Source organism: Gobius niger (assembly GCF_951799975.1).
Source record: "Gobius niger genome assembly, chromosome: 1".
Classification (NCBI taxonomy): Eukaryota; Metazoa; Chordata; class Actinopteri; order Gobiiformes; family Gobiidae; genus Gobius; species Gobius niger.
Window position 1 is genome coordinate 20557761 of NC_136852.1, and position 17330 is coordinate 20575090.

The 17330-nt window shown below is 42.7% G+C and overlaps 1 protein-coding gene across 6 annotated transcripts in view; it reads right to left on the reverse strand.

The window, feature by feature from the left end:
* The window catches only part of nectin1b (nectin cell adhesion molecule 1b), a 163620-nt gene that overhangs the window by 84165 nt on the left and 62125 nt on the right, over positions 1-17330 (reverse strand). For 5 of the 6 annotated variants that reach the window (XM_079553712.1, XM_079553713.1, XM_079553715.1 and 2 more), the window contains exon 5: positions 13711-13862. In XM_079553712.1, coding sequence (XP_079409838.1) covers positions 13711-13862 — 152 coding nt within the window. Of the gene's footprint in view, positions 1-1758; positions 2331-13710; positions 13863-17330 lie in introns of those variants that run through there. The other variant, XM_079553716.1, reaches the window with a different exon arrangement.

The window sequence follows — 17330 nt, forward strand, 5'->3', positions numbered from 1 at the left end:
CCTTTCTGTTCAACAGAAAGGGGAAATTCTTAAGACGAAAAAGAAAAAAAGGAGAAATGGCTTCAACAGATTGTACCATGACAGTGCTATGACATTATTTTCCAATGGGGCTGCACAGCTTTGAGGCTCATGGTTATTAACATGCTCACCTATTTACAACGAGTAGACAAGCATGTTCTAGATAACTCGGAACGGGATGTGTCCAGCTTGTGTTATACATTTATATCTAAATGAATGTGTATTTATACGTAGGTCTTGTATTGAAAACTGGCATATTGTTACTGGGGATTGTGCGCCCGCAGTCTGTTAATACTGACAACATGAACATTGTTGTCACTTTGAATGCACTGGAAAAAAATAGCAACATATGCACTTCCACTCCCACACAAAATCATGCATAAAATAAGGCTTAATACAGTATTTATATTGTTCCGAGCCAGTCAGATAGGTGCTGATGGACATCTATGGGGTCTTTGCATTGTCTCATTCCACACTGAGCCTCTTGTGTAGTGTTGTGAATGGATTTTCTGATTGTGCAATGGGAGGGAAACAAGACATTATCAGCGAGCCTTAAGCTTCTGCTGGTTATGAGTAATCGCTAAGGGCGGACGACTGATGCCTTTGGACAGGCGTGTGATGTTATTGTAGAAGAATCCATATCTGAAAGACGACAAATCCACCAAGATATTTAAAAATAACTACAAATAATAACAAAAAAACAAAACAAAAGCAGCAGGTGACGTTTAAAATCCAGCAAAGTCACCAACATTAATTTTCCCTTTAAACGATAGAAGCATTTTTTGTCTTTGAGTCCATGGGATCTCCTCGTGAAACACTGCAGTCTCGTTAAGACAGTAATAAGGAGCTATCCACTTTGATAGACACTTTCATAAAAGGGCTCTCGGCGAAATGTGAAAATGTTAAGACGTTTGAACAAAATGGTAATCCACAGGAAAACCCTTTACCTTTATTGTCCCGCGTCCTGGCGCATTGAAAAGTCCACTTTGTCAGCCGATTTTTGAAGTGCGGCTGGAATAAAGGCAATTGTGCTGCGAGTGCCGCCGACGTCAGTAGATTGACCTTTTAACATTGAGCATTAAACAACGATGTCATGAAATACAATGGGATATTAGCAGTGCTTGTGTTGTAATATAAAAGTCTATAACACCATCAGTTACGGGAAAGCCATACAGGTGCTTTAGGACAGTTTTTTTTTTTTTCCTCTTTTCTGAAACAGTTGACCACAATCTTACACGCACACACACACTAAAAACCCACCTGTGTTTCAGACATCTAGACTTTCAATTCCCCAAGTGAAAAAAATCATACAAAACGACATAAAAAATAAACAATATAAATCAAACAAACAATGGCAATACAAAAAAAAAAAAACAAAAAAATCAAACAATTACTTGAACTGTATATCCAGTGTAGGACTTTCACAATGTGCTCAGCGAAAAGATTCAACCTGCAGTCTCTTTTTACACATTTAATACATTTAGAACATGGAAAATAAATGCACAAAAGTAACACCAGTTTTGACCAATCCGCGAAATCCCGCCAGTAACGTCCAGCTCACAGTCCTCACGGTGGACCATTGCCCCCTGATGGATCTTATATCGATGTTGGGAATATAGCATCTAAGGGACACATTTCTACTGGAGTCTAAATGATGTGTGGGAGTTTTTTGGGGGGGTGTGGTGACCAGTTGGTGGGGTTCAGGTGATGGGAAAAGGGGGTGGTGCCAGTAGAATGTTGGGTGGGTGGGTGCGGTGGGTGATGCTGGGGTGTGGGTGGGTGTTTTTTTTCTTTTTCCTTTTCGAATGTAGCATGCCCCTACACGTACCACTCTTTCTTCGAGATAACTGAGCCATCGGTTTGGGAGATCATGTCGTCGGCTAGCTCTGGCTCCGGGTCGTACTGGAAGGAAAGAGTCCGACCGTCGTAATCTCGAGACTCCCCCTCGTCCACTGTGAAGTATGGCCTCTTCAAGTCCTCGCCGTCCGTGTCGAAGTCGCGCACGCTCCCGGTGACGCCGATCTGCGCCGACTTTTTCTCATCGTCCGAGTCGTCCGGGTACTGCAGGTTCTTGGGGATGGGGGGGTGGGCTGGCAAGCCGCCCGCCTTGGAGTAGCCGTTGCCGAAAACGTGTTTCTTGGTGCTGTAGTCGCCCTTGAAGGTCCGCTGGCGTCGGCGCAGGAACACGAAGAGGAGGATGGCGGCCAAACCCAGCAGGACCACTCCCCCAACGGCACCCCCGATGGCCGCGCCGGGGTTGTGCGGGTCGTGTCTGGTGTCAGGGTCCACGCTTGGCGGGTTGTTAGGGATTTCTGGGTAGGAAAAGACAAGATGGAAGGGAGTGTGTCAGTGCTCTGGGAGGAGGAAGTGCATTGTGCAGACAGGTGCAGACATTTTTAGGAGGAAATGAAGTAAGGGACACAAGGAAGGAAAGAAGAAGGGGAGGGAGGAGGAGGGACTCAAGCCCAGCGACGGCCCACCCACATTCCATGAGAACCCCCCCCTAGTGTGTGGGAGGCCTCACTGCATGCAGTTTCACTGAAATGTAATACATAGGCAGCATGGAGTAGAGATTACAAAGATGTCAGCATGCATTAGAGATCAAAAGTTTTCAGTTTCAGAGTACTTCAAAGAAAACACAAACATGAGCAACACAGCATAGAAGATTATTAAATAATACATTGCATTGTAAATAGCTGCAACATCACAAACAAGCATGGCATAATCAGTATATGAAATGTTAGCATTGCAGCCAAAACAGCAAAGATGCATCAGCAAAGCACACAGAGAAAGAGAATAAAGTCTTAAAAACAAAAGACTAGTCTAAAAATACAGAATCTTCATCTTTGAAAATAGCAACCAAGGAACAGTCAAGCTAAGCTAATGACAAAAACATAGCATCTTTGGAAAACATAGCCAGCTCAAGTGTTTTTAAATAAACCAGAACCTGCCATCTTCTCCACTGCAAATACAACACATTGGAGGAAAAACAAATGCTCTCGTCTACAGTCGCCCAGTTGGTTACAGCTAAACAAAGCCCTAAGAAACCATGTTTCTTACAATGTAAGTCTGTGTCTGTCTGCGCTAAAAATAAAGAAGTGTTCGAAGCTCCACTCGGTGCACAGTCAGACAGAAGGGACTTTTGTTTGAAACACAATCAAAGCCTAGCGGGGCTCAGGTACTGCTTGTAGAAACTGGCACGATATACAGGTACTGTTAGCTACCATTGCAAACGCGGGGCTGTTAACAAAAAGGTGGAAGCATACACTAGATAGAAAAGAAAACATCCTTTGCGTCTGATTGTGAGCATAGTGGCACTTGAAACAAACACAGATGCTGCCACTTTGAAAAAAAAAAAAAGACAATAGACTCATGAATGAGCCCCTCTACTCCCTAAACAGTTCCAAGGAGAGCAAGGTAAAAAAATGAGGCAAGTAGTTCTTCTGCAGCATAAATGATTGGTTGCAGCAGGATCGCCTTGTCCCATCCACTATCCTTATTCTTGATACTATCAGCCTGTATAATCTAAAAACCTTCGGGTTAAAGATTTAGTGGTACTACTAGCATTTAGCAGTATTTGGTGACCAATTCCTTTGCAATATTCATTCGCCTTTCTTTTCTGAGTTCGATATGGGAAATGCAAGAATAGTAACAGACACATTCACAATGCCATTACACAGGGCAACAAAGGGGATAACTTCTCAAAAAGGCCGGGGTGCTTTTGGAGTGTGATAAGCTGTTAGATCGAATACATTACACTCAATTAGAGCAGGTATTTAGGGGCACAGATAAGTCTCCGAACAGTGATCTGGTGCAGATGTAAAGAGATGGAGAAGCAGAAGAAGTCGCCCGCCTGTGCCTCCCCGCGTAATGATAATGGCAGATCATCAGGCCAAATGAGAGCCCCCTCCCAGCCCTCTGCTCCCCACAGCCACCCCATCTCTCTGGGCATGCACTCAAATTTCAGCCTGGGTTTTAATCAGGCCTCCTAATGGGATTATTCAGACACAGGCCTTCATTACACACATGGAAATAGAGCCGAGCCAGGTCACCGCCATCAGGGAGGGAGAGAGAGAGAGGAGTCCTGGTGTTCTCACTCCCAATGAACACGCCACATGGTAATTTTGGCCCAGGATGATTTCCTCCACATTTCCTGCGTGATACTGTCTTAAAATTGTGTTACGCCTGCTTATCGACTGCAAAGATCCAAATAAATTGTATATTTTCTTGGTGCAAGCTAAGCACACGTGTATTCATTTTGAAGTGTCACCGACACCGGCACTGGTAAAGAGCAAGGAAGGGTTTGCGCTTATGTTTCGACGTTCCTAAACTGGTGATTGATGTGGATTTAGGTGGTCTTGACCTTTCTAGTAAAAACATTAGGCTAAGCTGCTAAAAAGCGCTAATGTGGGGCTGTAAAAGGTGACAGAGGAACCCCCTTCAAACGCTGATCCCTATCACCCTTCAATCAATAAAAAGACTCAGGTGACACTTGCCCTTTGTAAAACTCATATTCAAAGAATGTCTGCGCCACAACTGTCTACAAACCGCAGACATGAAAGCTCTTGTAAACAGAGCAGGTATTTTTGTGTGGGCTTTCTCGGTGTGGCAGCTCAAGCTCTAAACAGCCACTCAACTTGAATTAAGCTTTCTGGGATTTTTAAAGGGCAACGGTAATTAGGTGTTTAATTAGTAAGCGCCAATAATGAGGAGCAATGGGCTTCTTTGAAAGTTAGTAGGAGAGAGCTTCAAATGACTGGTCCCAAAAAATGATCCTTTCGGCTAGTACTTTTTTATTATTATTTGGAAACAAAAAGAGATGTTTTGGCTCAGAGGCCAGCCTGTTCTCACCGTGTTATCCGCTTCTATTTGCGCTTATCCCGCTACAAGGTCACAGCACCGCCGTGCGCTCAGACCACTCGCCTCGTGATTGGAGCAGAACAAAACAGGAGAAGATTTGGGAAACGGCTGCTTTTCTGGAGCTGAGTTTCAATCTTTTTTTTATTTATTTTTTATGAACAAAACAAGACTTATAGCATTGTAAAAAAACAAAAAAACACGGCAAAACCTTGGATTTTTCGCCAATGCATGCGCAGTAAATTACCATGCAGAATTGATGGTTGAAGTAATCATGTTATGGGTACAGTATTAATAGAAATTGCATTGAATTATTGCCAGAGTGTTTGACAGTGTGTGGGAGGGAGGAGGCGTTCTACCAGAGGCACACTACCGCTACCGGCAACACCTGCCAAGCACGAGATAAAGAAGACCTCAAAGCAACTCACAACAACCTCCCTCTCACTGATACCAGCTACAAAGCCAACGGTCCACCAACAGCGGAAATATGCAGATAGTGAGCTAACCTTGACTTTCTTCAGCTGTACTGTAACTATTGAGACGGATAGCCACCACATTGTAGCTTCACTTGGCTATAATTCAATCCTAAGGCCATGACAGATTTACACAGGTAATGGAAAAATGTGAAATACGGTGGGGCCGTCTAAATGCTGCCACCGCGGGTCGCATTAATCATACCGTTTTAAACATGCGACGGCTGATTTTCATCTGGTGTGTGAGATTCATCACGGGTAAAGCATTTCAAAGCCGGCTTACATTCCCAGGTCAAAGCTACCAAGTCATAAAAGAGATGCAAGGGAAACAAATCACTAACAACATAACAATGTTTATCTTTGGCACCCCACTTCTGGGCTTGTTAAAACAAATGATCTGTCATTTTACCAGAGGGTTTGGCCTCCACGAGCCCGACAACACTAATTTATGCGACTTTGGGACAGATAGTTTGGCTTGTCACTTGATTGATTTGCAGATTCAAGCGTTTAAAATTGACTGACAACATAAAGCAGTCCTAAACCACAACAAATCAGTAAATCAACAAATATTAAAGCAGTTCAAGTCCATGATTAAAGGAGGTCTATAGATACAAACGGCATCTCTGGACTCGCCCATATATGGTCATGTATGAAAACAGTTAAGGGGGAAAACAATTTGGTGAAAAATCTAAACTTTCTCTAATTATTCAAAAACGACTTTCACAAATGCTGAATTAATGATATAGTTTTCTACTAAATAAAGATACAAAGGCATGGGGATGAAGTGGTTCAACAGCCCATAAATACATAAATAACAGAGAATGCTAACATGATGCTAATCGTGCTAATGCTAACGCTAGCTACGACTGCCATTGTTTAGCTCCTACTGAACAATCTGCTGTGGAAAAATATCCATATGGACCTGATTTCGACCTGACTTTATTTTTGTGTGATAAATAAGTTTATATTCCACCAGAAAATGGCTTAAAAGAGTGTAAAATTGTGTTTCTGACTGCATCTATAGAGTTCGGGAATGTGATGTCATATCGCTAAGCATTATGGGATTAGCAGCAGTTAAACTAATGGAGATTTTAAAAGTTAAAATACTGGAGTAATTGTTATTAGGTTATTGTTCACATTAAAACACTTGGACACCACAGTGTGCTAGATGTATTTACCCGCAGTAACTCAGCTAATGTAACTTAGCTAATGTTAGTCAATGGAAATGTATGCTAACAGCTGCAAAGATGGCGGATCTCTATGGTGACTGTGGAATTTCCCGAACTCTATACAAATGAATGACTGCAACAAATATCCATCAGTTGGATATGCACCATTAACTAGAAACAATTTATTATATGAATATATTATATTAACTACTCTTCAAATGCTTGAATGACATTTTGAATCACAGCCACTTCCTTTTTCAAGGCGACATAACTGAGTCATTCTAAAAAAAAAAAAAAAAATAAAAAAAAAAAAAAAAAAACGGAAAAGAGAAAACTAGACGTGACGAGAAACAAATGGTAAACAACATAACTCCCAAAATCCTGACATCTTGTTGCATAAATGGCATCTTCTCAGTGCCAGATTGCAGCTTTGGAAAACAACATACAGCCACAATCTGAGGAGCGGTTTGTCTTTCTACTACAGAAGGAGACAGCCAACAGGGAAAAAGGATCAAACAGGGGTGTTTGAAGCTGGAGAGGTGCTCTACGTGAGCACAGGCAACTGTTTCACAAGCACGTCCTGTAAAGCGTTTCTGGGTGTGCGCTAGTCGTGTCCATACATGAAAAAGGCGAGCAGGTACTAGCATTCCAGAGTCTTAGCGCAATCACTCGGACAAGATGCTATGACAGGCAAGGAACATAGGAGAGGAATTGAATAAAAACGCGGAGAGCAGGGAGTGGTGCTAATGTGACTTAATGAGGAGCTGACAAGACAATATGAACGGAAATTAAAAAGGCTGGTTCTGGAACATAGACGGGGTGGCAGCAGAAGAAAGGAGAGATGAAGAGGGCACTTTTAGAGAGGTGGAGAGTGACACGAGCAAATAAAGAGCAGAGTAATGAGTGAGAGGGGAGCAGGACAATCGGGAGAGACGCTCATTCACCGATACCAAAGATCTTCATTTACTACCCTGTCTGTGGCTGACGTCGCCATAGACATGGGGCTATGGGGACTTGAGGAGACACTGCTTCTTCCCTTTTAGGAAATACTTGTGGCAGGAAAGTTAAAGGCTTCATGAGGTTTTATTTATTCTTGCCTAATGCACAGTGTTCTGCAGCAATCTGGGCTACAGACTAACTCATGCAGTCTGACCATTATCTGACGTGTTCCCCTGCTTCTAACTTTGCACTCGCTAATGCAAAGCCCTCAGTTCGATGCGTATTGAGCTGTGTGTGTGTAGCAGAAGGTCATGGGGTTACGCCTGATCATTGTATTTGTGCTGTAGTTCTTGGATTTTGATGTAACTTGTCCATTACTTTAGGCGAGATATTTTTAGCCACCCTGCTGCAACGGTCATTCACATTCAGTTCACAATAAATGGATAAGACATGCTCGTGGGAATTACATGGGCAGAAAATCAGTGCTGGGATGATGCAGTGACCCATATACAACCAAACAAAGATGGCGTGGCAACCGATAATGCTTGGTGTACAATATCATCAAAAATATTGCTTTCATCGTGTAAGAAAGGGTTAGAGAATACATTTTCTAGCTCATACGGTGACTACAATTCAGTAAATAAATACACTTCCATCAAGGTTCAGCTCGCTGTGCACAATTTTAAACACGTCAAGGAGCTTTAACGTTTAACAGCGAACAGAAATGTGGACTAAACTAATTCAAGAATCACATGCACATGTTTGCACCAAGTGGAAACTTACTAGACACAAGAAGAACTTGCAAACTCCGCACAGAAAGCCCCACCTGATCAGGAATCAAACCCTGTAATCTGTCTATATATAATTAAATGATTGGAAATACATGTCAAAGACTCGTAATCCACTTATCTAATGCCTGTCAGAATGCATATTGTATGGTGTCGTAATCTTACAGTCTAATAATCATGCATAATAACCATAGTAACCCTTTTCCTGCAGTGATTAAAGCCCAGTGGCCACCTCAAAAGTTAGTGGGTCAGCAGATCTGCAGTAATGCAAATCGCTCCGCGTTACCGCGTGCTAAGCCTTGATCGGACATGTTTGTTTACCACGTAACCTTAGCCGGACCCCCTGCCTCCACCACCCTCTTCGTTTTTGTCATAGGCTTGTTGTTATTTTGAAGCTCTGTGTGTAATGAATGAATCACTGCCCACCATTGCAAACGCAGCAACAACAGCAGCAGCAGCAGCATCGGCAGCAGCTCTGGGGCCAGTGGTCAGACCCTGGGACAGAGTCTGACCTACTTCATCAGCAAGGCTCTCGAGGCGACGTGACTGATCCAACAACAGCGGAGGGGGCGGGGCTTAAGCAGGGGTCCCATGCAAGCCGACTGACCAATCCCGCGGCTGCGTCTGTCGGCGCACTTCCCTCCCTCCCTCTCTCTCTCTCTCACTCGGCTACTTGCATATTCTCGGGAGAGGCCAGAACAGCAAGCCATGCAGAAACAAATGTTAAGATAAATCACTATACGAGCTGCTTTCACATGCACTCCCCTAGTGACATTTCCATTTCACTCCTGCAGCCAGCGCATCCTTCTTCTCACCCCCCTACCCCCCAAAAAAATAAACTAAATCTCTACATCCCTTTTTTTCCCCCCCATTTTATATTATGCAAGGTGATCTGCTTACTGCCATCTCTGTGTCATTTGGGGCATGGCAGAGGCTTCATAGGGACCCTCTTTATTCAGATTAGCTTTAGGTTTAATCAAAAAAGGTAGCCATCGTGGCACAGAAATGCATCCTGTATGAAAAATGGCTAGTTTTGTCGATTTGCTCCAAAGTGAGGGAGAATAAAATCGAAAAATCACAGCATCCCCCTTCCCACCATTTTATGCAAAGTGATCCTCGCGCCCTTTGGCACCACGTAGACATCAGTGGCTTTACGGGGCCGCCCTGTGGCGTGCAGGCAAGGGGGAGCGCTTCATGCTAACTTCTCATTTGGATAATGAGCTGTGATCTTGGCACGATCAGAACGCCGCTTAGCCCCCTCTCTAGTTTCCTATCAAGCTTTGTCCCGGGGATCACGCAGCACATCGGCAAAAAAAAAAGAAAACACCGCAGACATCGGATGCGGCGTTTCAACCTGGCTGACAACATGTAGGATTGTAATGATATACGCCTTATACACGTGTGGCCTTTTGAGTCGCTGAATAATGCATGTTGAGAATGTGCAATATAACGTGGGGATTGCGACTCGGCAACGACAGGCGCAGACAAACACATTTCACATTGCTGGGGGGGGGGGGGAGCCTTTGCAGAATTGACATCATCACGTTACTCTTCTCTGTCAGAATGGTTAATGAAGCAAATGGTGGTGGCGTGCACGGCTCAGATGTCAGTAATACCGTGCGATAGTTGTTTTATTCAGCGGGGGCTATTACTAAAGATCTGTAAAGCTCCGTTTCCTTTCTGCACTGAGTGATGCTGTCTGGGTCTCGGCAACGTGACTGAAAAGCACAGTGTTTTTCAAAATTTTGACGGCACATTTTTATTTCATTCGTTCTTTCTTTCCCGCAAAGTCAGGCTTTTTATCATTCCTCTCAGACATTGTACAGTATTATAGTCTGCAGTCTTATTTTCATTGTGTTCAGTGGTAATAAATAGATGCCTTTGGGATTAGTTACAGTTATATATCATACAGTAGCATAACTTATTTACCTTAATAAATCCTATTTGAAGTAGATCTAGGGGTAATACAAGTGTTAATGGAATGATTGGGGGGGGGGTTTCATCTCCCCCTGGTGTCTCTGGCCAGAAACTGCCAGAGATTTCCCTGCCGCTGACCCGGAGACCCAATACACACTAATGGAATCACGAAGAAGAAGCTAATAGGCTAACGTGCAAAGCTAACTGCGGGCTAGAACCACTTAAACAGTATTTACAGCCAAGTTTGAGTGACAAAAATTATCTCCATTGTGTAATTGGATGTACAATATCCCTGTCTCCCTTTGTCTTTTCTGTCACCGTAGTATTTACTCTCACAGACAATTAATGAGTAAAAAACAGTAACATGCTACGACACCTGCAGTGGTGCTTATAGGGGCATGAATTACTTAGTACTGCTTTAAGTTAAAACATCCATTATTATTATGTTATTATTGATGAGTTTCAAAATCTAAGTATCACCAGTTCTGACCAATACATCTAACACTTAAAAGATACTAAAAGTTCTACAGCAAATTTTTTGTTCCTAAATGTTGACACCATAACACAGGAACGTGACGATATCTTGATACAGCTTGATCTTTTACTTTGTTTCTATTGTGGTATATTTATATTCTAACTTCTCTTACATTTGGTCCAGAGTGAAGAGAAATTGAACAAATGCCGTTCCTGCAAACCAAATCGCTTGTATTTTCTCTAATCACTCGGATTTCGTCAAGTGTAGAAGCTACTACCACGGATCACCAGAACATTATCTATTCTAACCTTGCCAAAAACCTAATGCGATTTAAAATATCGAGGCAAGAATTATGCACGTGCTCGGGCTACCAAAGAGTACAGTGTTTTGTACTGATGTGAAAGTCAAGGTTAAAAACTTCAATGCCTGTTTATCGGATTATTCAGAAGAGTAAACAAAGGGAGCTTCCGCGGGAGAATCCTCCTCTTAACTTTTTGTCAGTGGTGATAATGCTATAATTGTGAGGTTATCTCAACACAAAAGGCCATTCACCAAGTCTTTTAATGTTGTGGGAAGAAGAGTGAGGTGGTGACATCTATTTGCTTACAGCAGTGATGGGAAAATGCTGATTATCAAAATGAAAAGCCTGTTTTGTTTTCTTGAGTTGAGGAAGAATCTTTGAGGTCCAACCACATCATTTAGGCTTTTTCCTGTGTTTTTTGCGGTTCCACTCTTTCCATACACTTCAATGCCATTCTTGTTAGATAAGTTAAGGCTGAAGTCTGACATGTAAGAAAGGTTTTTAATGCATATTCCTAATTAATTGATTAATAAGACCTGACGAGTCGCTCACGGGGGATTTCTGAAGTGAATGTGAATGAGAAGAACCTATTATAGGATGAAGCTCAACTCTGTCGCTATAGATTTAACCACCTCCTCATTTTCCACTGACAGCTTCCTCTGTGTTTCGGAGAGGATTGATTAAAATGGTTAGATTGTGGCAGGCGACTATGTAGTTGAGAGCACATGTCCTTGGAGGAGCCAGAGCTCATGTGAATTTGCCCACAGTCGATGGCGTCTCAGCGGAGCGCACATCCACAAACTAATTGAAACAAGGTGCTCTGTGGCCCCTCTATCTGCTGAGCGTACACTTATGCAGCTTTAACAAATGTGTCCATTAAAACATAATGACAAGTCTGATCCAATTATAATATAGCTTATTCTCTGTTTAGGAGTTTTCCTACAGTATAGATGGCATTTTTGCAAGTTTTGTTTGTGTTATAATTAAATGCAACAGTACAGCTACAGTATGCCCTTAACTGTGTGCTGAAAAAGTGTAGACCTGTAGATGCATCTGGTTGAAAAGATACAATTATCCTCAGCAGGTAATTTGGACCCCATGACTACTACCGTTTTTTCTGCCGATGATTCATTATGAGCCATTGTGCCACATTATTCCAAACTGAACACATGTTAAACTATGGCACAGCTCACCTGGCCAGTGCTTTAGCCTGAGCAGCACTGCTGCTGAGCACAAACGAGCAGCTCTTAGCTCTGTGAGCTGTTGAACAAATGTAGTGTTGCAGCTGCTGTTTCCTGCCCCTCTGCGGAGGACACTTATCAGAAGCTCCGAGGCAACTGCAGCATTGAACCTGTGCCAGCAGTGGGCTCTCACCTGCCACTAGTGCAGCAGGTCTGGTTCAGACTGGGACATGCAGGGACTCTTTGAAGTTAATGAAGCATCAGTGCACTGTCTTCAACGCCAGGACATTATGCACAGCCTGTGTCAGTGAACAAATGGCTTTAAAGAAAGAGCAGGATATGTCTTATCCAACATCAAGTTCACCTCTGACCGAGCCATGCTCAGATACAATCACTACTACCATTCATCACAAGAGAAACTATTGGGCCAGTATTTTCAGCTGATTATACTGTAATGTATTTGTGATTCACAACAACACTGCTTTATTTGATGCTTAGCATCATAGAAAAAAAACAAAAAAAACAACAGTCCACAGGGACATTAGCAGCGTTCTTTGTTATTTAAATGCGCAATGAAGTGGCAGATTGAGGAAATGACTTTAGCTGACGGTATACCTCTCTGTTAAGAGACTGAAATTCACCAAGTAATCCATGAATGAAACTGAAACGTATGCACCAACAATATGGCTTCCTGCGTTTGTAAGCCCTTTAATATTTCCATCAGCACGTACTAAGCACTACTCTGGACACAGTACTTTTCACAGTACCAATAATGACATCATATCCCACAAAGACTCTTTGTCCTATAGAGTTACAGCAGAAGGAGAAAAAACAAAAAGAGGTAAGCTCCCTGCATGGTAGTGTAAAGGCACAGCTGTTAGGTTCACACCGAGCAAAACGTTCTCAGAGACACAACATGAGTCAACATGCAAAAGCAATGCAAGTTCAAACACCCCCGCTTCCCAGAAACAGCAACACACGGAAGTAAGACCAAGCAAAACTGACAGGATCCCAACACCACACCACAGCTGCTCCTGCGCCGTTCGTGATCTCCACAATTGTCAATGGAACAATGTAGTAAGGTCGTTTGTACAGTGCTTGACAACTGAATTTGACAAATAGGGCTTTTTTTTTGGACAGAGAGCCATATTGACCACAGAGCATGTGCGCCAAGTATTCTGTGGAAGCGGGTGGATCTGGATCAGTTTTGTTTTTTCCCCTCAAGAAGAAAAAGAACGGACAAACGAAGCCAAAATGAAGCAAAAGCTGTTTAGAAATGTGAGCAAACGACAATCAATACAGCACTCTCACCTCAAAGCCACATTTTCCACATGTTATTGTCAGCGACTGATCATAAACATGCTTTGTGTCACTCCCACATGGACCTAGATGGATTACCCTGTAGCGTGAGCAGTAAATACAAGGATCGTCGAGCCGTAAACCAACTACCCCCTCCCGGATATGTTTATGTCAGAATTTAAAAGTATGTGGCAGTAAGGTCAGATTCGCGGAGAGGGCTACTGTATTGATTTGTATGTAGGTTGGTTAGAATCAGCAGGAGAGTTAGGCCGGTATAAGCGCATTTGATTTACCTGTGATGTTGACGTCCACGATGCCAGTGCGAGTCCCGATGCCGTTGGTCGCGTCACACACGTACGTTCCCGCCAGGTCGTAGCTTACGGGGCCCTTGAAGAACAGCGTGTTGTTCTTTATTTCCACGTTGCTGGGCAGAGATCCATTTAAACTGCAAAGAAGAGGGCAGGAAATGTTAAAGGTATAGAAAAGGCTTTATTATGTCTTATTGATGTGGGAAATTATGTAAAAAAAAAAAAAAATGAAAGCACTCCAGGCATGTTTTTCATCAGGATAAAACAGCTACAAGCTAAAAAAAAAAAAAAACATCTGCAAGGATGAAAAAGCTGGAAAAAACAAAAAACTATGCATCGTCGATCTATAACGTTGAGAGGAAGAGGTAATGATTTAAACGCCATAAAAAGCCAGGGACTGGGGGGGGGAAATCTCTTTCACACAAGAGGCAGGCAATTCAAAGCTGTAGAAAAATACAGTCTCAAGTGGCAAACAAACCTGCGTGTGTGTGTGTGTGTGTGTGTGGAGGGGGTGGGGGGGCTACAAGATAAATACCAGCAATATTTGACAGCGCTATATTTCAGCCACCATCCATCACGTCCAAAAACAAAATTACGATGACAGGGATTCCCAGCAGGTTCTAACAGGTAAGGACATAGCTGAACCCCGTCCCGGAATACAAAACAGATCCGGTGGGCGCTATGGCTAAAGGGGAGGCTACCCTTTTCCGCAACTCACATGGCTGAACTCCAAACTCGAGGGAGATGTCAAAAAAAAAAAAAAAAAGGCAGCTGATCAAGCGTGTACATAGCGAGAAGAAGTGTAGCGTGTTCCTTCTGCCTGAGGTGTTTGTCTTCATGGTTGGGCTATCTCCCGCTATATTCCAAACTGGCTCCTGCCCTTTGATCCGGTCAGCAAACTCGGGAGGTCACGGATCAAGCGCACACAAAACCTCTGTTCTATTATCTGCGCACCTTTTAACGGAGCCTGCCGGCACAGAGGGGGGCGTCGAGTTTCACGTCAATTAGCCGTGGCCGGTGGCTTTTGCACCCGCACAATAAGATTCAGCGGATGATTTCGGTGTGCAGTTGTAAGATATGTCTTCAAAATTATTGTTAAATGTATCATTAAAAATATTGTTTAACTAATTGATTAATCAAACATAAGTGAGAGGCGTTTTTAGTGACATTATGATTCAAACTTCAAACAATTTTCATGGAATCATTACACGCACAGTTTTAATTAAGGGGTTGGGCGCTTGACTCCTAGCAACCACCGTAAAACTTCCATTTCTCGAAGCAGAGAGACATAATTACAAAATAAAAAAGAACATGAGACTAAATTGTACAAAACAAAGCTATTAAGTTTAAAAACAGGTTTGTTAGCACATTGCATTACAAAGCTGAACTTCACGGACCAATTAAACCAATTTTGGAAAACATCTCTAATCTCTGTGATATTTAAAGGGCTGTATTATGTAAATCGTGTTCCTAGCACATATGCACTGTGCTGTAAAGATGTCCTAACATAACACAGCACTGTGATGGTTCAAAGATAACAGGTAGAGCTGCAGTTTCAGTGTTGATTGTTTTTTCGCAGTGGAGCTGAAAACAAGCTTGGCTGGTGTAAGTCACACTTCAGTAATCTGTTCCCTGGCCTATATCAAATGCTGCGCTCAGTAAAGCCCAATTGATTCCTACAGAAATGAAAGACCGGCGGAGCGTTTTCACAACGGTCATGCGGCGTGTATGAAGTCCCCATTTGGGACAGACTTCCGAGTGGGCGTCTAGTCGCCGCCGTCCTTTTGGAGAAAGACACATTGCAACGCAAAGAGGCGGTCCACTTTGATGAGGAAATGTTAGCATCTCATCATAAACATGCAAACACTTAAAGTAGATGCTCGCTGGCTGGCTTGCTCGAGTAATTTGCCAAACAAATTATACAGTCAAAATGTCAGGCAAGAGGAGAATGCAAGTCAATGTAACAAAGGCCCACTTAAGCAGGCACTAAATAATGACAAATAAATTATTGTCCTTGCTCCCAGGACAATCAAAGGGCCAAAAATCTAATTGTAATGTTCACAGATGAAATGAAAACACCATCTTTATCTTAAACAACAGTAATTGATGATAGTAGCAACTTAAGGTGACCCCTGCCTGTTTATTTCAGCACTTCTAGTCAAAAATGTACTTTGATGTGCACATATATGTATGTCTGAGCGTGCAATATCCATAATGAAAATCCACAATAAGCATCAAGGGAAAGATCTCTAAGCTCAGGGTCATTAGGCAATATTATGAAGACTCTAAATTTAGTGTTATTGACAGCACTTCCCTTGAGCCCTGTTCAGTCTACGCATTAAGATTGATTTGTTGTTTTTCTTCCCACTTCTGGCACACTCCTCATATCTCTGACCCCATCCAATTCAACTTAACCTCTATTTATTGGACCATTATAGACTTTTTTTTAAATTTGGAAACGTAAAAGGTTCTAACATGTAGTCACATTTATGTTTTCTCTGCGAGGAATTGGTTGCCATATAACTGTATATCTGACATACGATATAGCTTGGACAAATGCTTAAAAAAAAAAAAAAAAGAGCTAAAAAGAGTGTCCAAAACTAATCAGAATGCTCAACTTGTGAAACATCTAGTGGTTTTAAATTCCATCCAATGAGATTTGAAGGCCCCAGAGCAAACATTACAGTTCAAGCGAGTGTGTTTTCTCTGTATTTGAACTGCGGCAGTGCAACACTCCCCACAGACCTATCTGTTGTATTTGTATAACCATTGTCCTTTTAGTTTTTGGCTGCAGCTCCGAGTGTCTGTGTGAGCTTTAGCGTGACGTAATGCGGCCGGCGCGGTCTGCATGGCTCCGTCACAGCCTTGTGCTGACCTCCACAGTGCAGCCCAGGGGAACCTTCACAACACATTTGGCTTCTCATTTTCAGTGCAGCAATGGCCGTCCCCTCCTATCTGTCAGCGCCGCGCTCAAGTCTTTCTACATCACGTCTCCCCCTATACCCCCTACTTTCTTATCTCTGGTCTGCCTAAATCTACCGAAACACACACACACAGATCCACTATCTTTCCCTCTTTTGTTGTCTGTAAGAGAGAGAGAGAGAGAGAGAGAGGGAAAAGAAAAAAAAAAAAGTGGGGGAAAAATGTTATGGCTCATTAAAACATTGCTCTGTTGAATGGATACAGTCAGGGCACAACGGTCTATTAGTCTACCCCACCCCCAAGACCACAACATTTTTTTCCAACTTAGCCTTTGCAATTAGGCTATTTTACGGCTTATATGAAAACGCTTTAGCTAATAATGTTTTCAGTAAATACATGCTGTGAATGACCCATTTGTTCTAAAACAAATATGACTTCCCGCTATCTCCTTTTCATAAGTGACCATATCAAAATGAGAGGTCGACCAATATGGGATTATCTAAGGCCGATGCCGATTTTTGGGGATTTTTATTGGCTGATGCCGATATGCTCGGTCGATATATTTGGCAGAGTTTTCCAATTGTCTGGTCTGGTCGTTAGCATTAGCATACTGTTGCTAGCTGTGGCATTTTGCGCGGCGATCCAAAATGCAATTGCGGAGGTTCAAACTAACGCTCGCTATT